This window comes from Saccopteryx bilineata, chromosome 7 (assembly GCF_036850765.1).
Source record: "Saccopteryx bilineata isolate mSacBil1 chromosome 7, mSacBil1_pri_phased_curated, whole genome shotgun sequence".
NCBI lineage: Eukaryota > Metazoa > Chordata > Mammalia > Chiroptera > Emballonuridae > Saccopteryx > Saccopteryx bilineata.
This window is the reverse complement of record NC_089496.1, coordinates 31,570,107-31,596,681: the sequence shown is the minus strand read 5'-3', so window position 1 is coordinate 31,596,681 and position 26,575 is coordinate 31,570,107. Positions and strand designations below refer to the sequence as shown.

At 32.8% G+C, this 26,575-nt stretch overlaps 1 protein-coding gene across 2 annotated transcripts in view; it reads right to left on the bottom strand.

Annotated features, from left to right (window-relative positions):
• Window positions 1–26,575, bottom strand: part of PHF14 (PHD finger protein 14) — a 184,612-nt gene that overhangs the window by 53,437 nt on the left and 104,600 nt on the right. For both annotated transcript variants that reach the window (XM_066239510.1, XM_066239509.1), the window contains exon 17: window positions 11,338–11,455. In XM_066239510.1, coding sequence (XP_066095607.1) covers window positions 11,338–11,455 — 118 coding nt within the window. The remainder of the gene's footprint in view (window positions 1–11,337; window positions 11,456–26,575) is intronic.

Here is a 26,575-nt window from a genome sequence, read left to right as displayed (position 1 = left end):
GTTGAGATGTACCTTTCTAAAAGAAAGGCGTTACTTTCCTTAAGAATGAGGCTTTTTCTTGGCATAAATACTGTAGGACATATTGAAGACACAAAATTATATCATGAAATTCTAAATGTGTTTACACAGTATGCTCTAAAACAGGGGTCCCCAAACTACGGCCCGTGGGCCACATGCGGCCCCCTGAGGCCATTTATCCGGCCTCCGCCGCACTTCTGGAAGGGGCACCTCTTTCATTGGTGGTCAGTGAGAGGAGCATAGTTCCCATTGAAATACTGGTCAGTTTGTTGATTTAAATTTACTTGTTCTTTATTTTAAATATTGTATTTGTTCCCGTTTTGTTTTTTACTTTAAAATAAGATATGTGCAGTGTGCATAGGGATTTGTTCATAGTTTTTTTTTTATAGTCTGGCCCTCCAACGGTCTGAGGGACAGTGAACTGGCCCCCTGTGTAAAAAGTTTGGGGACCCCTGCTCTAAAAGTTAATAACCTTAATTTCTATATACCACAAGGAATGCGAACATGCTAGCCTAGAATTTCTCACATTTCCATCCTTAAAATTTTTCAAACATTTATACAATAAAAGGATGTTTCTGATAGATGCCTATTCTCTAAGACATTTGTTAGGCTTGATAAATCTTTTATGTTCGAAAACTGCATACACCTTGACAAAGTGGGCACATCAATGATCTTAAACCCGTTTTCAGTGTTTGTTACTTTTAAATTTTATCATATTTTTATTTCAGTTTCAAGTTATAGCTTTTATGACCTTGATATATAATACCCTTCCATCCACAGTGTACAGGAAATTTCCTGAGTATTTCTTTACCTATTAACAAAACATGTCTTCCATTAAAATCAAGCTTCCCTTTTATGCCCACATCAGTTATATCTTCCTAGTGTTCACTATTTGGTGGAGCCACTGGTTTAAATATAAAAGTAAATCTTCACTTTCTAAATATAATGCTATCTACTTATAAAATAAAATAAACACATTAATGTACGATCTATGTGATTCACAGAGGACCATAATTCTATATTTAATGTGAAATAGCCATTGCCATCAACATAAAATATACCAAATATTTGCTAATGGTATACAATAAATTTAGCAAAAATACCTTATGGAGTAGTCCACGATTTTAAAAGCCTAGAGAGCCATAAGTGCCTTAGTTTAAAAATAGGTTAATCAAAAAATCCTTTTCATTGCCTCTTAACTCTAGCAAGAAATTAAAACAAATAGGCGTTTTTGTGTATAAAGAACGTATAACCTTACTGTACTGTGAAATTCTGAAAGAGACATATAATTTTAGTTAGTATGTATGAATACACACACACACACATCCACACACAGAAAATTGCTCTTCAGATTACTTCTTAAAAACATTCTTTACATTTATAAATCATGACATTATCACTAATTTTCAACTTTTCTCTCTGTGGCTATTATTTTTAAAAATATGAAGAGATGTCATTTACCAAGTATCTCCATTATTCCAAGTATTGCCATTAAACTTTTCACAAATGAGCAACCAGAAGCACCTTGCTGAAGGTCACAAGCCTCATAAATAGTTACTATATGAACCCAGTTTAGTTCTTTCAAAATCTCATAAAGCTATTTTCTCTACATCATATTACAGACTTTCGTGAGTATTTTAAATTACTCTATTTTCTTACTCAGCAATGCCTCAAATGTAAGAAACTTCATAAATTTAATGGCACATTTTTATGGAAAAAACTATCACTTCAAGATATAAACTGATTATAGATACATATGCAAATTTCAGAAACTTCAAAAAATAAATGTTAAATGTAAGTAACATGGCATAACACATTTTCACTATATCCCCAAACCCTAATCTATAATTTCTTATCAATCTTGATATTCTATCAGAACATCATAAGTAGGATGCTTGAATATATTTAACTTCAGAACTCAATTCTAGTAACTCAGAATTCATTCTTTGATTTTTCTAACTTAGATTTGAAGAAGTCTATCTTAGTTGAAGGCAAAAAGATACTTCTTAAACCACAATATGTAGGTTAAGAAGACATTTTTTAACAGATTCTGCAAAATGATGAAATAGTTAAATTTTAAATCAATTAGAAGGAATAAACTAACTATATCGACATCTAAAATACATGAAATCTCATTCTCTATTTCAAGCTTATTCAGTCAGGTGTTACTTTCACAATTCTATGAATGGGCTAGTAGTTTATTTCAACTAGGACCATCTATTTTCAATGAACAATGCCTTTCACACTCACATTATATACAAATACTAGGATAACAGGTTTACATATTAATATATTTTACTTTTGTTCTGAATTTTTACATTGATATATTATAAAACTCAATTTTAATATTTCAAATACTGTGTTAATAAGGTAAAAACACTCTTACTATTTTAAAATGGTAATAATATATCTTTCAGCTTAACTACAATATTAGTAGTGAACTTTTTTCCTTCAAAATAATAAGGAATAAAAACTTTAAAAAATTTAAAAATGAAAGGATAATATGAAGCTGGTGAGTTTTGAAAGACAAGCCTCTGTATGGCACCCTACTGTACTTTGATTAATTATCTCCTTTATGATTTAGTTTCTCCTCACAGGTGGCATTCTACTGCATGCTATGTAAGCGCATCAGGCCCACACGCCATCTAAATGAGGAAATGGCTTGTTTTTTAAGTTTGTAGTAAATGTAACTAAAAAGTAATTTAGTTTTTCAGTTTTGTAAATTATTAATATAGAAAACATTTGTCTAATTTTACAGGATCTAGTCATTTTTTTCTCTGTGAATACGATGCTGAATTATATAAAAATGTATGTCAAACACTGATAAATTTTACTGAAAGAAATCATATTTTTTAAAGATTCTTAAAGGAATGCCTGACCATAACTTACGGAAGTAAACCAATATGCTTATGTATATATTACTCAGTTCGCATGAAAATGACCCTAGGTTACAAAACTAAACAGATCAGCATAGATTCTAATTCTATTATAAAGAATAACCATAAACAATTCTTTGCTTTGATGAATACTTTTACTTGATAAAAGTATTACCGAGGGATAGATTTCAGAAACAGGTCTAGGACAATCAAGTAAGCAACCTCTTGAGCAGGCAATCATGACAAATAAATAAGTTCAGCTCAGGACATAAATGTTCAGTTTAAACAAACAACACACTCCAAAAAAAACCCACAGTGGAACTGTTAATGGCTATTACTTTTTATTGAATTCACAAATCATTGTTTCCCATCTGAAAGTATGACACTCCATTAGAAACTAAGGGCTTAAAAGACACGTACACTTCTGCCTGCCAGGGAAAATGCTAGTGTGACTGGCCACATCTTGAACTTAGTCTAGGATAAGGTAGAAGGACAACTGGAAGTTCGTGGGCTTTATCCTACATACTAACTAAAAGGAAGTCTTAAGTTTAAATATTTAACTATAGTCATCATCAAGGATAACCATCCCAGAGTTTTAATTCTCAGACTTTCTACAAACCACAACAGATCTTAATATGGATTTTAATATGGATTAAACTTTAAATACAAACCACAACAGATTTTAATATGGATTATAATGTAGGAGTCTGTATACAACTTTTCCCCAGAATTTTACATACCTGTTTCCGTATAAATGGCAAATCGAACTCAGTAAGGCTTGTCACACAAGTATTATTTTTTTAAGTATTTTAAAAAATTTATTCATTTTCAGAGAGAGAGGAGTGACAGAGAGAAAAGGCAGGAGGAGCAGGAAGCATCAACTCCCACATGTGCCTTGACCAGGCAAGCTCAGGTTTAGAACCAGCGACCTCAGATTCCAGGTTGATGCTTTATCCACTGTGCCACCACAAGTCAGGCGCAACTATTCTAATACTAGAAGAATACTGAATTAAGACAGTTCAGTGGTATAAATTTTACCTGAAAATGACTTTTCTGTCAGCTGTGCTGAATTCAAAGATTTAAAATTTAACCTAATGTAAATAAAATCCAAGAGACCCTATGGATAGTTAAAATATTAAAAAGTCTCCCATGCTTTTAAAGAGTCAGTTATATGCTTCAAATTTAATCGAATCTTAAAGGATAGCTCATTTTAATATTTCCAGGTTCAATTAAATATGCTTGCTTAATATAGTGTGGCAAGATACTCCGTGGAGAGATTGTTCCGTTTTAAAGAGGTAAAATTCTCAATGACTATTTTACTTGAACACACACACACACACACACACACACACACACACACGTTGTTTTGACATAAGTAGATTGGCTGTAGAATTCTAGTTGCTCAATGTAGAAAATTTGGAAAACAAAACAAAAATGAAAAAAAATTATACTTTTGCTTCTCAGGGATTTCTATTACAATGATTATCAAAAAGTACCACTATTTGTCTCAGTTGGCATGTGTAGTTCCAGAAAATCTTGCAGAGGGATTTAGATGAGATTTCCATGCATATTTATGATTTAAAAAAGTAGTATACTAGAAACATTAAATATAAATGTACCACATCTCTCCAAGCTAAGACAGCCCATCTTGAACTAGTCAGATAATGACCCATCATGTTGACTCTATGGCTTTTCGCAAAAACAGAGCTTAAACAAGGATGGAAAGTTGCGATCGTAACTGGCACAGTCACTATAAAAGTATAGCTAAATTCTGAGTAGCACCTGTGAAGCACTTTTAAAATAAATGCTTATATATGTTCATTAACCATGTCAAAATTATTTGGGGTGTTTTAGCAGATAGAAGTTGTTGCTATCTGAATCGAGTATACCCGACAAAAAAAACTGAATAGTGAACTGTGCTCTGTATTTTATATCATACATACTAAGTCTACCTTATATCTTATATCTAAGTATATATTATGACATATAAGTGTCAAAGTTTGATTTGTTTTATATGTATTGTATTTTAAAATTATAAAAAGTTAATTTTTAGCTTAAAAACCGTAATGACTAAAGAATTAATAAATATATAAAACAGTGGTTTTTATTCCTGACTGCTAATTAAAATAAGTTGAGGAGCTTTAGAAAAAACAAACAAATATATACCCTCACTCTCTCTCTCTCCCCTTCCAGAACAATTCCATCTAAAAGCCATCAGATTATGATAAGCAAACTAGGTACCCATGTGGGGTGGAGATAAAGGGGGAAAGACATTAGTTTTATATCAGGGGATTAATAATGTAAAAATATATATTAACAATAATGGGAGCCAGTTTTCTTGTCATGAAGTTACAGCTATGGATAAGGAGAAAACAAATAGTTTACAATACCTATAAAGACATAGAAATTTAGGTGTAAATATATTATGTATAAAGATACATCCAGGCATACGTTGAAGATAATATTGCAGATTTGGTTCCTGACCACCACCATAAAGAGAATACCACATAAAGTGAGTCACACAATTCTTTTGGTTTCCCAGTCCATATACACATATGTTCACACTAAACTGTACAGCCAGTCCCAGGGCTGTGAATTAAAGAGGTTCTGTGGGCTTGTTCTTAAGTCGAATTTGTATGTAAGTTGAAACAGGTATATTTATCTATTAAATAAAACTTGCACAGATGTTTGTCTTAACATTTATTTTTATCTTTCTGTGCATAAATACGTAAACATTTTCAAACCTATACCACGTACCTTGTTTGAACCCCAGGGACTGCCTGTCGTTTATAAAATGTTCAATAGCATTATGTCTAAGAATACAATGTATACATATACCTTGCCAAAAAGTGACACTGAGATACAAAATGAACAAATGAAATCGGGGGAAAAAAATATGGCCAATAGATTTGCTCAAAATAGGGTTGCCACAAGTCTTCAACTTATAAAAACCATAGGATTTGTGAAATGCAATGAAACAAAGTATTTGTGTGTATGCATGTAGTTGTTGGCTTCATCTATTGAGAAGACCTAGCAGGAGCAACATCCCAGCAACCATGAGCATGTCTAGTACCCACATCTTGGTTTCTAAACACTCCTTGGGAAAAGAGCTGGTGCCAGGAGGTGCGGAATGGAAGGTACAAGTTGAGCCTGGAACACTTTTAGTAAGAAAATACTCAAAGATTGCTGATTATGTCAAAAGGACACAGATGCCAAGTCGAAGTGACAGAAGCTAGTCTAAAGTGGCTTCCATTAAACCAAATTTGGGACAATTCTAACACCAAACTAAGCAATGATAATAACCAGAATAACCAAGGGGAAAAAAACCACAGAAAGTGAAAATTTAATGAATTGGATATTTACATAGCTTTAAGGTTCTTCCCCCACAAATTACTTATTAAATAAAAGGGGAAGAGAATGGAGAAGACTTGCAGAGAACTCCTCACACAAGTGAGTAGAGTTAACATCACTATCTGTGTGGTTCAAATCAAAATCATGTGTCACCTGATAAAAAGTATACTCAGCACATCTGTGTTATTCTTATCAAAGGTGCATAAAATGAACCTAAGCACAAGAAAAGATCAGAAATATTCAGAGTGGAAAACATTTTACAAAGTAACTGCCTTATCTTCAAAAGTGGCAAGATAATAGAAGTAAAAAAATGGCAAAGATTGGAGACGAAAGAAACATGAAACTAAATGCAGCAAGTGATTCTGCAGTAGATCATTCTGCTATAAAGGACATTACTGGACAAGTGGCAAACTTGAATGGGGTGTGAGAATTAGGTGGTACAAATGTAACATTAACTTCCTGATTTGAGGCAGTTATTTTTGGCTATGTAGAAGAATAAAAAAACACTAACAGATGTAAAGCAGAGGTGTGATAAATACACTTTCTGTAAGATTACTCGTAGCAGTATAGGTCTGTGGTCTTCAAATACTTTTATTGATATATCACAATATGAAAAGTATTTAAAATGCATCTTAACATAAGTACAAGTGTATGAAGTTATATACCTGTTCTATGGTATTAATGTATTATTTACATTATAAAACAGACTCAGACATAGAAATTAAATGGGATATAACACAGAATTGCATTGATTTAATTAGCCATCTTGTGTACCTCCTGGGGCACAGACACTTCATTTTGGAGGCCTCTGGTAACGGGAATGGATAAAAGGGGAGATGAGTCTAGTAGACCTATTTACATAGCTTGGAAAATACGAGGACCTGATGGAATGAGGGAAAGTGATAAACTGAGTCCAGACAGGAGGAATGGAGAAAAGGAGCAAAGAGGAGACTGGAGAAACATTTAAGGAAGAAAACTTTTGCAGGACTTAGGCAGGGATATTCTGACGGGCCAAGGATGGGGAAAGCCTGGAGATGGTTCCAGGTATTTGGCTTGGGTGCATTGATGGAGGTGGAGATGAAAGAACAAGTAAGAGATGGGCGAGGCGGAGGAGGAAGAATAAAATGCAGTGCTTTTCCAGGAGTATAGCATTCACTACCAATAGTATTTCACAACATGGTAAAGAGCAAGAAAAGAAATAGGAATTCATGCTGATAGGTAGCAATGTACAAGCTCTACTGGAATAAACCTAGTTCACTGTGTGAATAGCTGCTGCTGCTGTCCAATGTCTTCGAAGCATAGACAGCCTATGTAAGAAAGTATGTTTTGTGCATGTGAGTTTCCATGTTTGTGTGCAGATTTGTGTCTCTATGTGTACATATATGTTAAAGATATAGACCTGCATCTATGAAGTGGTTCATTTTTCATGAAAACTAAAGTGACTCCGTAGGTTTATGAAGTGTTGATAAGGCAGAGAATGTCTTGTCATGCCATACCTCATGGGTGTGGGTAGTATAAAAATTCACTCTATGTACAAATACTGTCATTATGTTGTACACCTGAAACTAATACAATATTATAGTCAATTCTATCTAAATTTTTTTAAACCTATCTACTAGTTGTTACTACATAAGTTGTTACTAAATGAATATAATTAAAACTACACGTAGTTGTATTTTCTCTTTCATGTGCTAAAACTTAAAACTGTATATTTAGATATGATGAATCTTTAGACTCTTGTGGGATTTTTTATAAAAGTAATAATCCTATTAGTGACATAGTGACCTAAAGCCCAAAGCAAAAAGCCTGCTACCTGAAAGGCAAAGCCATATATAAATAAAAGGTCTACCGGAAAGTTCTGTCCATTTTGGGAATAAAACAAAATACAAATTTTTTTTACCATCAATAAACTTTATTAAATAATATATTTCCACAACCAATCCTATCCTCCAAATATGGTCCGAAATGATTTGCTGAGCTGAATTAAGCCTTTCTGTAATCTCCGATGTTGTCAGAAAAGGATCTTGCTCCAACATGGTCTTAACAACATTGTCATCGATCAAAGATGGTCGCCCAGAACGTGGCTTATGAGAAAGGTCGAAATCACCTGTTTTGAATTTTTCAAACCATCTTCTACATGTCCTATCAGAAACTGGACCTTCACTAAACACTTTCAATAAATTTCTACATGCTTCTGTAGCATTTCTTCCTTGTTGAAATTCGTATACAATACAGTGGCGTAAATGAACTTTATCAGTAGCCATGGGTACACTGTCACTTCACACATAAGACTAACGTGAATCAACGTTGTTTTAGTTAATTTGCTACGTCAGTATGTATACATTAAGTGATAAAAATAGAGAGGCACACATGCGCCAAATAAACGTGCTTATGTGTCAAAACTTGTTGTGATAGAAACGGACAGAACTTTCTGGTAGACCTTATATATTATGCTACTGAGAGTATACATGGCAATATTCTGGCATTTCCCCTACTGTGTAAAATTTGGAGACAATGTTAACAGTTAATTAATGTTTAAGTATAATACATTTTAAAACATATATTAAACTATATACCCTTACCTGTATTATCTAAAATTCTAAGCAAAATAATGATTTCTTATTTTCGAGGAGTCAGTTCGACCTAACAATTCTGACTACCACAGAGAAGGGAAGTTAGATATATATATATTTTATGGCTATAACAATTCCACATTCACTTTCCCCTACCTAAATTTATTGGCAACTGATTCACTTCCTTTCTCCTGGCAGTAACTTTGCTTTAACTTCTCATATCATCAAAACATATGAACATGGTCAATATACCCAGTATTACCTAACAAATAACATTCTACAAAGCAGAGAGAGAAAAATGAAGGATGAGCAAAGTATATTAACTTTCATTCTGGTTTCTTTTAGGCCCTAAGATGACACTAATTTTCTACAGTGATAATATACTGCTTTCCTAATTTAAAAGCTTCTGTAGCAATTCATTGACTTATAAAGCATGACATTTTCAGTGCTTTCTTCAGGGGACCCAATACTAGCAAATACCTTTTAAGAGAAAATGTAAACAGAAATTTACTACCTGCTGGTCAGGAATGGAAGTCTTCAAAAGTGAGCAAAACAGACTTGATGTAACGCAAATATTCAAGAAAATGAATCAAACTTTCTTAACTTTCAGCTTAACGGTTATATTAAACTTTTTTTTCCATTGGAAAAAAGTAGAAATATAGAATATTCATATTGGTATGATAAAATATAAATCCATTTCACTGTTATGACATTCCAAAAATTAGAACCACATTTGGATGAAATTGCAAAATGTTGGTTGTTTATAGCTATTCAATCACTGGTCAGAGTATAGAAATACAATGCAAGTTTTCTAACAATGTGCCTTCCTAATGGATTTCCATTCAGAGTCCAAACACCTATTCTCGGGTAGAGAGAAGAAACAAAAACACCTTACCTTTCTCAATGGCTACTGCATTTACAAAATGTATGATACGCTCCCAAAGTCTGAAATATGTCCCCTTGCATTTTCAATATTCATTAACATGATTACTATATAACTTCACAAAGCCACTCTGCATTTAATATAATGCTACATATAGTAGTCTAGAGCCTCTTCAAAACGTTACTTTAAAAAGGCCTATTTATAAAAGGCAGTAAATCCCATTTCAAAAATTGCTTTCCTAATTTGCTTATTGAGGGAGCAGGAAACTAAACAAACAACAAAAACACACTTAAAAAATTGTTTTATACTACAGAGTTTCATAAGACAACTATATAAAGTCTATAGTATGCCACTATTTTTTTCCCATTTAAATACAATTCCGGAAAGTATTTTTAAATTATGCAATAAAACCTTTTGATTATGAATGTGCTCCCTCTTAAATCTGTGTCTTAAAACATAAATAAAAATAATTCTTTATATTGTATAGTTTAAAATCTTTGGCAAAAGGTCTTATTAAATAAAATGTATACTCTGTTCTATTTTAATATTACAAATATTTAAAACTTTTAACAAATGTGTTATTTTTTAAATGCCTTTAAGTCATTTTTTTTCTATAATCAAATGCTCTTCTGCACTTTTAAATGAATAAATGTGTACAGATGGCCTCTGTGGTAAACTAGAGCAAATCATTTTAACTAATGATAAAAAGAATAGTTTTGATTCCATGATCAGATAGGAATTCAGCTTCAGTTTTAACTTTAAAAATATGGCTTGAAGTCCATATTACAGAAGACAGGTACTTTCCAATGTCTATTTAAGGGAGAAAATTTTGCTTAACCCGCAGTTGACCAGAATGTCTTATTTCAAATATATTCACTATCTCTGTCAAATGAATCCAAGTACCAGGAGTCTAGCTATTTACTCACATACTTTAATAAAACACCCTAAATCTGAAACTTAAAGTGGTAGATTACCAGCACTTAAGGTTACAATAATGATATTCAAAAGATATAACTTCAATAGTTTAAATTTGGAGATAAACTATTAAATGACCTAAGATTTCATCTTTTCTACTTAGCTAAAATAAATATCAGAAATAAATTTTAGAATATGAAAACTAGTTTTCTCAAAAACAGACCTTATAATCATTCACAATATACTTTATATTATGATGGGTCATCTACTAAATAAAATTGGAATTTATTGGTTATCCTTTTAGTTAACATTTGTAAATATTAATATTTTATATACCTATATACATTTTTTTATCAAAATAAATTGCTATGACTCAAGTCAGAATTTCCCCACTATTCCGTAGGTGTGGTAAATAAGCAAAGGGTGACTTTTTGGGGGCTACCACAGCACTATTTAATATGCTACTATAACATAGAGAATACACAAAACAGCTAAACCATTTCACAGAGCAAATTTATATAATTTAGCAGTGCTATTTATTTTCCTTAACTTAAGGGCAATAAAATCACCATGACAATGTATTTTTAAAAGTGCATTAGATTAAAATGTTGATCCTTCATATTCCAATTCTCTTTAAAGTCAGGAAGCTGATGGTGTGATACAGAAAAGCTATCAGATTGAAGGAGAACAAGACTTTTTCTTATAGGGTTTTCCCCCTTACCTTAGAAGATGACGAATCACACTCCTGACATATCCACCCATAACCGGTTTGCTTAGGAGACTTTTTCAAAGGAGGATCCAAGCAGCCAAAATGGTAGCACAGTCTGCATTCATCACACCTGCAGGGTAAACAGATTTATAGTATATCTAAATAATATTTTAAAACTATCTTTTTTGAAGACAAATAGCAAACTATTGCACATTTCAACCTTAACACTGTTAATTCTACCATTAGCCCACAAGATTATTAATTAATGTTTATGACAAAAATAATCTAAACCTGAAATAATGGTATAAGAACAAAATAAAACATCAAATTTAACCCCAAAAAACTTCATTCAGAACATTTTGATAATAGAAATGTTAAGAGTATATGAATGAGTGTCTGTGACCTGCCGTATGTGTTTAAAGCTAACAACAATTTCAGTTTTGAACTTTTAAGAATTAATCATTTGTCCATTACATAGCTTAAAAATATTTAATAATTTGAAATATATGTAATTCAAAATTATGGATTCAATTCACAACATTGTGATTGTTCTAAAATTTTTTAGAATTCTAAAGAATTCTAGTCTGTAATCAATTCTATACAATTTATATCTCATCACTAGTTCTCCAAGTTAATGCAGAGTATAAACTCTCCAATGTTTATAGCATGCTCTCAAAATCTATAGCAAATAAAAAACCATTCTAGAACTAGATGTTTTCTCAAATATAAATTTTCTCAAAATTTACCTGTCACTTTTCTCAGTGTATTTGGTTTTTCAAAGGACCTCCTAATAATTAAAACTCATTAATAAATGTTTTGCTAGTGGTTTTGCCACCTAAGTTGTACAAAATCTAAGAAAACTATCATACCTATTCTTCGTTTCAGACAATCTCATCCTGCTGACAATGAAGAAAGATGTGTATTATTTCAGTGTCTTACAAAAAGAATATTTTATTCAGTTGGAATAACAAGACCAAAATTTAGCAACAAATAACAAAGATGTATACATCTTATAGAAAGAATTATATTCCTTCTTTTCTTTGTGCTCCTTTACGTTAAAAAAATATTATTTCATAACCAGTCTATCAGATTCTCTTTATATATTGTTTCTCGTAACTGATTTACAATTTAAAAGCTGAGAAATCCACAACTAAGAAACCAAGGAGAAAAATTATAGGGCCCACCCACATTACTTGAATATATGCTTATTACTATTCAATAACCTTTATTAGAAAAAAAGAGGAAACAGCTATTTTTATAAACAACACACAAAAACAGTTGGTTTTATAAAACCCATCACAATAAATGGGACTGTAAATATATATTTATACTAAAATTTTATATCATGCTGCAAAATTCAATTTCCCAAAGACCCATTTTAGGAATCAAAGGTTTTCAGAAAAGGTAGTAGCTTAGCTGAGTTATTCAGGTATAAAGAAGCTTAAAACACAAGTATAAGTCATAAGTTTATACATTTCTTTCTATACAACTTTCTCCTTATGAACCAAATAAACTTATGTACCTTTCCAAAAATCTTTTTTTAGATTCAAGATACAGACTTGGGGGAAAATGTTTATTATAATTCTAGTTATGGAAAAATTAAAATCAAATAACTTTATTTACTATGCCAGTATTGTAAACTAAGTTATATTTAAAAAGTTAAAATATTTAAATCATAAATGATATATAGCTAATAACATCAAATATAGACTAAATGGCAAGCTCACACAATTTTATATTCTTTCTTAATTCAACTTATTTACCTTTCAGTAGTTAAAATTTCAGTTAAATTAAATCTATGGATAGTTATAGGAACCTTCAGAGTATAATAAATATTTCTGAGTTTATGAGAATGTTGAGGCTTCAAGATAGCTGAAGTCATATTCCTTCAAGGATGAAAACTAGTATCTGAATCATCTTTGAAAGGGTAATTTGAAAAGAATCATATTCTTTACTTCATCAAGAAAATATAATAAATATAATTTACACTGTCACTGTCATCGCAGGGTCATGAGTGTGAGTACCAGAAGTTGCTATATGTCTAACAGCGTCCCAGCCTTTTGTGTTTGGCGTGAGTACCATCAGTTTGCTGTTCTGTCTAAATTCCTGTATTCAACCATTGTAGGTTGTAGTTGAAGAGTATCAGCACTGCTTGCTGATATTGTCAGTGTATTTGTCTAAACAGCATATCCCCAGCAGTAATTTGTTATGGATTCAGAAACCACATCAATTTAAATGTAAACTTACTAAGACAAATTGACAGTAGAAAGACATGAAAATGAGAATTTATACTGAGATAAGTACATAGACCCAATTTTCAGTAACTATAGTGTTTTTGCTTAACTTCAGGTTTTTGGACAATGTTTTTATAGCTCAGAATGCCAATAATCTGGGCTCTCGATAGGTGAAGAGTTATGGTATTAATATCTCCCTAGTTCATATAAAATTACAACATAATTACTGCATATTTAGTTTATAACTCTGTGTCATAATAACTTGCAAATTAAGATTTCTGGTATATAACTCAAATCAAAAACTATGATGAGTATAAAGGTGAATCTTAATTCATTATTTTTTACCTTCATGTATGCAGATGATTCTTGTTGGAATATCTATGAATTTCCAGTTAATAAACTAAGAACAAGTTGTTATATTGATAACTCTGATTTGTAGATGATTTCAATTAATTGTAAAATCAATTACAATCAATACAAATTAATTGTATCTTTCAGCTCAAGAATAAATGCAAAGGGAAAAAAGAAAGGTTTTATATGCTAGATTTGTTAGACGATAATGTTGAAGTATATGCCATTTAGAAATGACTTAATCCTTACTGATTCCTTCAACAGTGATACATCTTAGAAAAACAGTCTATATGTGGAATGCTAATGTATTTGTGATGGGTTCCAGGGAAAAGGAAGAATTTGCTTATCAGAGCAACGCCCCAGAGGGGCAGAGCATCGCCCCCTGGTGGGCAGAGCATCGCCCCTGGTGGGCGTGCCGGGTGGATCCCGGTCGGGCGCATGCGGGAGTCTGTCTGACTGTCTCTCCCCGTTTCCAGCTTCGGAAAAATACAAAAAAAAAAAAAAAAAAAAAAAAAAAAGGAGTGATGTGGGAGTTCTGTTAAGTTATAGTTCACACACTAGAAAATAAAAAACTGCAATTCCAAGATGAAATAGCAAAAAATAATAGATAATACATTTAGGAACTGGTAAAATCAAGGAGAGAACACCAAAAAGAAACAACTCAGTCTTGAAATTGGTAGCTCTGTCAGTAAACAAATATAGAAATATAAGCTTTTTCCAGCAATGACTAAAATTATTTCCACGTGAAAAAAAAATCTGATTGTTTCTACACTAGAGTATTGATTAATTTGAAGAAATCTTTTTGTGCTGGTAACAAAAATATCCTGAATGACACAGTGAACTTGAGCAGAATTTGTAAGAATTAAAAAACCATAGACAAATATAAGAGATATCATTAAGAATCCTAGAAATCAAAGAACAATGTAAATGGTAAAAATAGTGGATTACTTATTTCATGTACACATACATCACTTTGTAACATTTAGCAAATTTTGGCTATGTTACAAATTTATATCATTTTAAAACCTCAAAATTCAGAAACTCATATGGGTCTGCAATCATTCTGCTACCAAACACCGAAATAGAATTGAAGTGGTTATTGATTAACTTATTAATGTTGGTCTCTACCTCAACTTCTTACATATACTTGGAAACATATAATGATAGCACATGTAGAATATATATATTTATCAAAAAAAACAGTGAATAAAATGTTTTTAAAGTCTTTTGCAAAAGCAGTCATTGACCCACAAAAGCATAGTGATATAACACCATATACTTTATTAAATAACACAAAAACAGACTATTATAACTTACCAAGAGCACATATATTAAACAGGAAGGAAATGTCTTAAAATATTAAGAGAATATAAAACTAACCTGTAAAGAAACACTCTGAAATTTTTAATAAAAGGCAAACTGGATGCTTAGATATTCTTTACTGTACACATTAACACTATAGGGCACTCTAAAATTACAGTTTTAAATGAGATTAAATTAATCCCATTTATAAGATAAGTGAAAAACTGACTGTTTAGATTCTTACTAAATACAATTTCCTAGGCATCAGATTAATAATGGATACAGATGTGAATAATAAAGCAGCCATATGGTCTTTTACACATTAATTTAATAAAAAGTAGTGAGCAAATAAACATATCTATGTGTTTTTAAAATACTTACTTAGCATAGTTATGTATAGCACCCTAGACAAAGAAGAGGAAGAAAATGATTTATGTTCTTATGTCCTATGATACATATAACAGGCAATCAATCATGTTTATCTGATTGCTGAGAATATACATTCAGGTAAAAAAGAAACAACGTATTTCCTTCTTTGTCTAAGAAACAGGCTAAAAGCCAGTGTTCTAAAGGGTTTCTTTAATTCCCCTAATTTTCAATTGATAATTTTACCAGGAGAGTACACTAACTACTTTTTAAACTAACAGAAACACTTAAAGTGCACGTCTTATGCATATAATTTGTAGCCAGATGATCAGCTAAACTTCAGGACGAAGCTATCCCCAACATGGGATTAGAAAAGGAATGTATATTTTTTAATGATCAAGTTGATCCATAAACTTTTTATGTCAATGAAACATTTTATTATATCCCTCCCAAGCCTATATAGAGTAAAATAAAATACTCTAAACATATGTACTCTTATGTCTGTTCATTAAAACAAAACAAAATAAAAAACACCTAAATATCAAATTCATGGATTGGATTTTCTTACTTTTCCATCATTTCCATGTAAAGACACTAACATTAACATTACTTAAATAAAATTTCACGGGCAGCTTAAACTCCTACATAACCTCCTATTATGTTAATAGGTTAAACTCCTATTAACCACTAGTGATAGATTCTTTCATTGAATAGTAGCCAATTATTTCAATTACTCATTTTAAAAGATGGAGAAAATGCAAGTCTGTGGCCCATGAACTAAATCACTTTTAACATAATGCAAACATGCACAAAATTCTTCATTCTACCAATATTAGAATTACATTTAATATCAATAAAGACATATTTTATTCCTTATATTTTACAACAATTTTAGTGCAAATTACTTATATAAGCATTTTCTGAACAAAATAACTAGAAAATGTCTTTGTATCATATTTCACAAATATAAGACTAATATAGAAGTCTTAAACATAATTTCATTAATGCCACTATAGACTTAAATCACAGCCAGTAATGAATGAATGGGTGGTAAAAAAGACAAAAGAATCCTTTACACATGGAAGTATATTAATTAGAAAAATGCATGGATAATTATCAAAAGTAAAGTTCATATTTAATGATTACTTAAATAATGGGATCACTTCAGTTACCTACATCTGCACAATCAGGTTACAAGATTAAAAGAGAGAAGAAAAAAATGAAACATGAAATAAAGAATTCATATAAGAAGACACAGTAAGGTCAAGTACCTCTTCACAGCATGAGAATGATTTGACATTTCCATACCTAAAACACGTCTGCCTTGTTCTTTAATAAACCCATCTCCACCTGCTCATGCCCTTGGACATTTTCAGCAGTACAACCTGCTGTGCTCAAGCCCCACATAACTTTATATTTACCTGTTCATAATTAACTAATTATGCTTTAATCAATAGTGTAGATCTTGATTTTACAATGTAAATCAGATAAATGAGATAATGGCCGGGGGTCAATCTCATTTTATTTACAAAGCTCAGCGCGAGCATTCAGTTTCATTAAATCTTATGTACCGGAACAGCAGTGAATCTTATCAGCAGACCTGCAGAAAGTCTTAGCTTGAGTGCTGGGAGAAAGAGGCCCACGTTTTCATTAAGAATGCATTTGCAAAGCATGTCCACTTCAGAAATATTTTTAATCACAATCCTCAGTATATGTAACATTTACAAAGTGCTGACTCAGATTGCAGAAAAAGATTTCTGCCTTCACATGCCACACGATGCTAAAACTGAATCTCTTATATGTGTTACAGCTGTCAAAACCAATTGCAGAAAACAAAATTAATAATGCTACTATTCCATTGTGCTGCAGAGTGTATGAGTTCCTTGAAAAGATTTTGGTGAAATATTCATAAAATATTACCATACTGTGAATTAAGTAAAATAGTGTTAAGCTTTGTCAAGTAAAGAACAATAGTGTTTAAAAAAAGGAAAAAAGAGTGGCCTCATTAAGTAGTAGGATCCAAAACCAAGGGAACAAGATAATGGATATGAATATTCTTATTGTTTATGGTCAGCAATCTGTTTTTAATACCATAAATGTCAAATCAGATAAACATTCAAGAAACATAATGAACAAGGATATATGAGTTATGCAGAAACATTATTTCTAAATTTAAGATGAATATAGGTGAAGGCTAAATTTTGTTTTCATGTTCAAATATAACCCTAATTTCAAATCCTTTTAAAAGGAATTAGTGAATTATGGATGAAGACATATATGTTTTTTGATGCATTTCTGATGTAAAACATTGCCTCCTTAATAGGTATAAAGTAAACATTTAAGTGACTTGATAAAAATAAAGACATTATATTGTATGTGTTGTATATGAAACTACCACAAATGTTTTTATATAGAAACAAATATTTTTGAAAACGTTAAGGGGCCTTTTAAGGTGATCAATGCAACATTCAGTCAATCAATGTCAATCACAACACAACGATTCTTTTAAAACTAAATATTATATACAACTGGTCCTCAAGTGAGGTCCCTGGTCAGCAGCATCAGCATCACTAAGGAACTTATTGGAAATGCAGAATTGCAGGCCCCCTCTCAGACCTACTGCGTCAGAACTGCTGGGAGCCAGGAAGGAGTCAAGTGGGGAGAAGGGAGATGAGGAGGAAAATGTGGCAGAAATCTGTGTTATAACAAATCCTTCCTGTAATTCTGATGCACTGTAAAGTTTGAGAGTCACTGCTCTACACTACCATGTCATTCTTGAATTTCAGCAACCTTTAATTGCCTTCCTATTATTTTAGTGCTTTCCTGTCCCTGCTGCGTAACAAATGGCCATCATTTGCCTGTTGTGCTGTTTATTCTCACACATCTATGAATTGGTTCATATTTTCTTAAGTATATATTAATAATATTTCCTTTGAATAGCAACTGGACCAACTGGAAAAGATTAACTTTTATACTGTGGAAATATGAGAGCATATAGGAGATTATCAGGAGCAAATGTTTTCTACTTGCTTCAAAAGTTCTATTCTGAATACATGTTTCTAGAACCAGTAATTATGAACTACACAGTTTATACTTGTGATGTGTGACAAAGATTCTTAGGACTAGCAACAGATCTGGAGTAGCCTATCTACAACTGAAGACTGCAGCTGGAGAATGATGATAATGTAGTATTCTAACCAGAACCAAGGTGGAAAGGATTTTGATTAATAGTGATACCAAAACCACCAAGGCTCAATGATTTCTCAAGAAATCTAAAATAAAATGACCCACTAGTAACTTCTCACCATATATCAAAGGACAGACAATGTCTAATGCATTAGCACACTCTTTTAAGAAAAAGGGAATCAATGATATTTTCTTAAAATCAGCTGGAGTTCAGCAATAGTAATAATTATGAACATTTTTCTTAAACTTGTGTAATTAAGAGTTCTTTCTTAGTCTTAGAAAAGCTTACTGGTTTTGCTACAGGTTATTAATATTTTTTTACAATACTATAAGATCTTTCAATAAGTTAATCTCAGTTTATATGTATTTTATATACATAGTACTCTTAGCAAACATCCAATAATATGGTTGCTTACTATAACTATAGATTACTAGCATACAGCAACATTATATTTACACTTGCTTTTGATTATCTATCACATTGCCTACTCTATTCCTAAAGTTTAAACTATTTTCAGTTGCCACTATACCTGAAAAGATATCCAAGACAACATTTATATACCAGGAAATTCCAAGAAACAAGTTTAACAATTTACATGTATATGTGCATTTCAATTTCAGCCAAGAGTCTCTTCTAAATCAGTTCAAGATGGAGTGATGACACGCAACATATTTCTGTAGTTGACTTAAAACTTGACCATTAAAGCTTGAAGATCAGATTTTAATTCTTTTAACCTCTGAAAAGATAAAGATGTTGATGAAGATCTTTCAGCTGGCAGGTTGTATAGTCAGTAAGTTTTGTATCTCCCTTCTTAACCTTGTCCTTAAGGTTGAGAAAAATAAAATTATACTGAACACAGGAAGTTTGTATTAAATCAATAAAGACTGAATAAATTTGGGCATTACTCAAACATATCTAGAGAGCAACACGGATATATTCTTACTTATGAGCTTAAAATCTGAAGTTGTAGAAATTTCATGCTAATGTTAGTGCTTTCACACCTACAACTAATGAGCCAAAATTAGAATACATTCACTTTACAAGTCTTTCTCTTCTGCTGAATATTATCAGTAGAAACAATGTTTAATGTAAGAGTCTATAGTTGTTTCTCAATGAGGCATTTCATATATGAATATATGTATTAAGTTGGATGAAACAGAATAGCAGACTAATGGAATGCATTGTCTTTCTTGATTGTTACTGGTATTGTTCAACAGCAACAGTAAAGTAGCACATTGCATTTAAGTCCCATAGGCTTCCATAACTCTTCGTTAAGTCCAAATACTGTATATCATCATTTGCCAAAGAAGCAAGAGGGAAAAACATTACTTCACAGGACAATTCTACAAAACATTATCTATAATTTCCAACAATGCACATATCAAATATTTCTGATTAGTGCAAAAAAAAAAAAAAAGTAGAAGAAAAAAAAATATAAAAAAAATCCACACAGGCAAATTAAGTGCCTTGTCAGTCCAAGTAACAAACCAATCAATTACATTCTATCCAAACCTGACAAGCAAAGGCAATTTTTTGCAGTGATAAGCTTATGGGAAGGACAAGATAGCTGTTCTCCTTTACTTTATGTATTCTATTGAGAGTGTTATCCACATTTTTAAAATCACACTTATAAAAGAGGTTTCCAGGATTGGCTCCGAGGATGAGCTGTGGCAGAGTTGGGTCTCATGAAGGGTATCTACACAGTAAAGTGATAAGAAAAGAGCATTAACATTTCAAGATCATAGCAGCTCTGCACTATGTCTTATGAAGCATACTAACAACACCACAGTAGAATCAAATAACATATGATCTGTTCCAAAGAGATAGATACCCTCAACCTAAATGCCACGATCTTGTGTAAGTTCTTACTGGTTAAATGGAACTGTTCTTTCATTTAAACATTGATTGAGTTGCCACTTCTTGTATTATTATTACTTTTAGATGTCAAAATAAAGCTCTTATTAAAACAAAGGAGAAAATATAAATGTGATGATTTGTAATTCATAAGCAAACTTGTATTTGATAAATAAATGTCTTGAAAAATAGCAGTTTGCTGTTTTCATCAAATATGGTATTTGAACAAGGCTTGAGAAAGCATGTGTACTGGGCTGAACACAAGCACACCCAAGCAGGGTGTACAGGGCTGCCCCTACTCGACGGGAGAACCAGCCGGCAGAGCCACAGGGGGAAATATTCAAGACTCTCATCCCCCAGGCCAACACAGCCCTCCCTTTTAGAAAATTATACCAGAAATGTTTGGTTACAATTGTGAAATCTATATCCCTAACTAGTTAGTTTAGTGGATTGTGTAACGGAAATGACAGAGAATATACCACACTGTAAAGACTTGGTCATTGATTATAAATGCACCAATTTTAGCCAGATTTTCAAAACTCATATACTTGCATTTATTTCTCAAAACTTTCTCTAAGGTTTCTTGTATAGATTTCCCCTATTGACATATATTCATTTGCTACCTTTGTGCCTTTATTTTCAGAGGAGAAATTTTAGGTGCTTAGGGATTAGAATATTCTTTTGACTATAGTGAATATAAAAATTTATCACTTCCTTCAGATATTTATATCTGTGTAGATGAGGTGAAATAGCCAAATAATCACACATCATAGAAAAAGTTCATTTTAGCATCTGACTAATAGAGAGATGTGTTTAATGCTTCTAAGTTCCATTGAGAAAAAGAAAGTGAAAAGTGGCAGTCACAGACAGACAACTAAAGCAGGTCCGAGAAGAGCTACCATGTTGGACCGAGTGACCTCAAAGAAAGCCAAAACAAAACTGCAAGGGAAAAAGGACATAGTAGGAAAGTTTTTGGAGAAATATACTTATCCACATATGAGAAATAGAGTTAAATCCTCTTGTTGAATAACAGGTAAATAGGAAGAGTTGAATTCCCTTGCCAAAGAATCAAACATACTACCGTATTTCCCCATGTATAAGATGCCCCCATGTATAAGACGCACCTTAATTTGGGGGCCTGAAATTTGGGGGAAAAAAAATGTATTACATAAGGTTTTTGAACTCGTTTCAATCATCATAAAATTCATACAACTCCTCATTCATGCAAAAAAGCGAGAATGCAAGTAAAAAGAATCTACAACCACTGTGTAAGATGCACCCAGATTTTAGACCCCAAATTTTTCGAAAAACGGTGCGTCTTGTACATGGGTAAATACGGTAACTTCTCTCAATACTTCAATCTCTAAGTGAAGAGCTTGAAGCACATTCTGAATCTGACATTCTGAGAACTGCTTTGTCTACAGGTTAAGCACCACTCGGTAAGCATAATGCAAGAGGAAGCAAACACATCATTTACCACAGAAGCACAATTAACTTTTTTTTTTTTTAATTTTTTTTTTTAATTCATTTTAGAGAGGAGAGGGAGAGACAGAGAGAGAAAGAGACAGAGAGAGAGAAGGGGGGAGGAGCTGGAAGCATCAACTCCCATATGTGCCTTGACCAGGCAAGCCCAGGGTTTTGAACCGGCGACCTCAGCATTTCCAGGTCGACGCTTTATCCACTGCGCCACTACAGGTCAGGCACAATTAACTCTTGATTACATGCACAAATGATGGGACTAGCAAACAACACAAGAGATATATTTCTGTTTAACTGGGACAGAAATTTGAATAGACGTGCATTGGGTATCAGAAAATCTGCTTTAACCACCAATAAAACCTAAGTTGAAGTTTAAACTTTGAAAAAAAAGCTAACAGGCTATCACTAATATTCTTCCATTTTAAAATTTCACTTAATACTCCAGATTTCCCTTAAAGCCAGAATAAGCAATCTGACTCATCTTGGCTGCAATCTTCCTAGGATAAAAACACTTACGGTCTTTTACTTCAAAAATCAAGTTTTGGTTCTGTCTTTATCCCATATGCACCTAGTAAGCTTATTTACAAATTAATATAGAAGAAAAGAAATGAAGTTCAGAGGACTTCCCTGATGAATGCACATATAGTCTGTATTTATATAGTTGGGGTTCCCTGCCAAGAAGCATCTACTTCTTTTGCCCCAACAAAGTCAAGTATGCTAAAGCAGTGTAGCTGGTGCGGGAGGCAGCACACCGTCTAGACTAGAGCATGAGCTACACAGGCAGGACTTCCTAGACTCGAACACCAATTCCACCACCTTCTAGCCGGGTGATCCTGGACACGTAGTTCTCATCCCTACCTTATGCGGTGGCTGTGAGGATTACTTGAGATATACTACAAAAAGCACCAGCGCATTCACCAGCTAATGACAAATAACTATTCTATAAATCTTGCAACCAATATGGAGAACAGTAGATTTATCACACTATAGCAGTGTTTATTGAAAGGGGGAAAAAAACTATATTAAATACACAATACTTTATAATTTGAATATATAATTGGAATAATTTTTTATTTCATGATGCTTAGTATCTCTATACCTCAGTTATCTAATCTCCAAAATGGATATACACACCTTCTAGGACTATTGTGAAAAATGAATGAGCTAGTTAATACATTTAGAAAGCAAAGACTAGAGTCTGAGGCATAAGATCTAACATTAGCATTATTTTAATTCTCAGTCAATAAAGACTTTAAAATAACATTTGTCTGGGCTTAATTACAAATGTTAAAAATATAAGATTCTTATATATCATTACTTAGATATCAAAAGGTTTTGATATCTACTCCAAAATGTGTATATCCAATCTTATTTTCCTATTTTACCATCAATTTTATTACTGTAATATCCACTTACTTTGTCCAAAACTATACAAAAATAATATAAATTAAATCAAGTCACAGGAGGGACAGGTGAAAAGGATATCTGATGTAAAAAAAAAAAAGAAGAAAAACCAGAAATCAATATACATCAGGCCCTCAAATAATGTTTTCAACATAGTTTCATTATAATGTTGTTAGGATCATGTGGGAACTTAAATCCTGTTGGTATCAGTTAGTCTTATGTTGAAATTGATTTTGTTTTCATTTAAAGTCGCAGAATCTGTCATAATTTTGAGGACTTACTATAGTTGTTTTCTAATACTAGAAGCCAGATTGTGCTTGTTTTGTATGACTCCAAGGACAGAAATTATTGAGACTTGTTGGCACTTCTGAAAAGAAATACCGCCAGTGGTCAAAGCCGCCACAAGAGGGACCAGGTTACTAAAAAAAACACTTGTATCCTCTGCAGAAGCTCCTTCCCTTGTCACTTAGTAGCACAGGGCAGGTGGTTCAAGTCTCAGATGAATAGTGAGATAACAGACTTGGAGAGCATTTTCAGGACTGCTTAGTGTTGGTTTTGGCATCCTTTTGAGTTATAAAAGTTACAAGATTGGAGAGAAAAATTAGGTTGACGCCCTCATTTCACAAATGAGAAAATGACTGTAGAGGTAACTTAATTCAAGGTCATTTATCCTGCTGGTAACAGAACTGGAGCTATTGTTCCAGTCCGTCCAATCAATGGAATATATAATAACTAATCTCTTCTGTATAAATTAACAATATTAACACACTGCAATGGGAAATAAGTAAAAAATTACAAAAGTAAATTTTACTAAAAAATAAATGAGTGAAACGAGAAATATTTCATTGCTGTATATATGTGCTTGAAATTATGATGTTTACTACTCTAAAAATGCATACTCCAGAAATACCACACTTCACTATGTAATTAACATATACCATGTTCAGACTTCTGTTTGCGTTGAATACAAATTACTTGTCATAATGCATTTTTTAAATTTTAAATTAAAATGCTAACACAATGTAAAAATATTTATGAATCATGCAAAGTAACTTAAAGGTTAGTATTCAATACAGATTTTGAAAGTCAAGGATGTCATACATTAACTACTAAATGTGTGAGGCAATTTGCCCATTCCACATGTCTGACAAAATAATCAAATAAACTGAATTATAAAAAAAAATAATAATAATATACTGAGTAAACATTTTCTTTTCAATTCAAATTTTATCAGCATACCAACCAACCACCTTAATAAGAAAAATTTAGCCTGGCCAGCTGAGTTGCCAGTTAGAAATCCTAGGTTTGCCTGGTCAAGGCACATATTGTAAAGCAACTAGTATGATGCTTCCAGCTCCTCCCTCCCTTCCCTTTCTCTCTGTTCTCTCTCCTCTCTCTAAAATCAATAAATAAAATCTTTAAAAAAAAATTGCCCTGGCTGGATCGCTCTATTGGTTAGAGCAGGGGTAGTCAACCTTTTCATACCTACCGCCCAGTTTTGTATCTCTGTTAGTAGTAACATTTTCTAACCACCCACCGGTTCCACAGTAATGGTGATTTATAAAGTAGGGAAGTAACTTTACTTTATAAAATTTATAAAGCAGAGTTACATCAAGTTAAAGCATATAATAATTACCAAGTACTTTATGTCGGATTTTTGCTGTTTGGCAGAATAAATCTTTATAAAACAACGTACTATAGTTTAATCTATCTTTTTATTTATACTTTGGTTGCTCCACTACTGCCCACCATGAAAGCTGGAAAGCCCACTAGTGGGCAGTAGGGACCAGGTTGACTACCACTGGGTTAGAGCATCAAACAGCAGTGCAGAGGTTGCTGGTTCAAGCTATATTCCCATCTCTGACTCAAAGTAATGAATTCAAAAAAAAATTCAGTGGCATCTTGGCTACTTTCATTATAAAAATGCAAATATAAGGTCTACTGGAAAGTCCTGTCCGTTTTTGGAATAAAACAAAATACAAATTTTTCTTACCGTCAATAAACTTTATTAAATAATATATTTCCACAACCAATCCTATCTTCCAAATATGGCCTGAAATGGTTTGCTGAGCTGAATTAAGCCTTTCTGTGATCTCCGATGTTGTCAGAAAAGGATCTTGCTCTAACATGGTCTTAACAACATTGTCATCGATCAAAGATGGTCGCCCAGAACGTGGCTTATCAGAAAGGTTGAAATCACCTGTTTCAAATTTTTCGAACCATCTTCTGCATGTCCTATCAGAAACTGGACCTTCACCAAACACTTTCAATAAATTTCTACATGCTTCTGTAGCATTTCTTCCTTGTTGAAATTTGTATACAATACAGTGGCGTAAATGAACTTTATCAGTAGCCATGGGTACTATCGCTTCACACATGAGACTAACAAGACTAACATGAATCAAGCTTGTTTTAGTTAATCTTCTGTGTCAGTATGTATACATTAAGTGATAAAAATAGAGAGGCACACATGTGCCAAATAAACGTGCTTATGTATCAAAACTTGTTGTGATAGAAACGGACAGAACTTTCCGGTAGACCTTATATTTTGAAAATTAAACATCTCTGCCCTGGCTGGTTGGCTCAGTGGTAGAGTGTCGGCCTGGCATGCAGGAGTCCCGGGTTCGATTCCCGGCCAGGGCACACAGGAGAAGCGCCCATCTGCTTCTCCACTCCTCCCCCTCTCTTTCCTCTCTGTCTCTCTCTTCCCCTCCCGCAGCCAAGGCTCCATTGGAGCAAAGTTGGCCCGGGGACTGAAGATGGCTCTATGGCCTCTGCCTCAGACTCTAGAATGGCTCTGGTTGCAACAGAGCAATGGCCCAGATGGGCAGAGCATCGCCCCCTGGTGGGCATGCTGGGTGGATCCTGGTCTGGCGCATGCGGGAGTCTGTCTGACTGCCTCCCCATTTCCAACTTCAGAAAAATACAAAAAAAAAAAAGAAAAGAAAAAAAAAAAATCTCTAATTTTTACTAACAGAAAAGCATTCTTAAAAAATAACTTTTAAAGTTTCATTCAAAGACCCAGTCTGTTTTCCAATTCCCTCCTTAGACTCTGTTCTCTTTATGATGTACA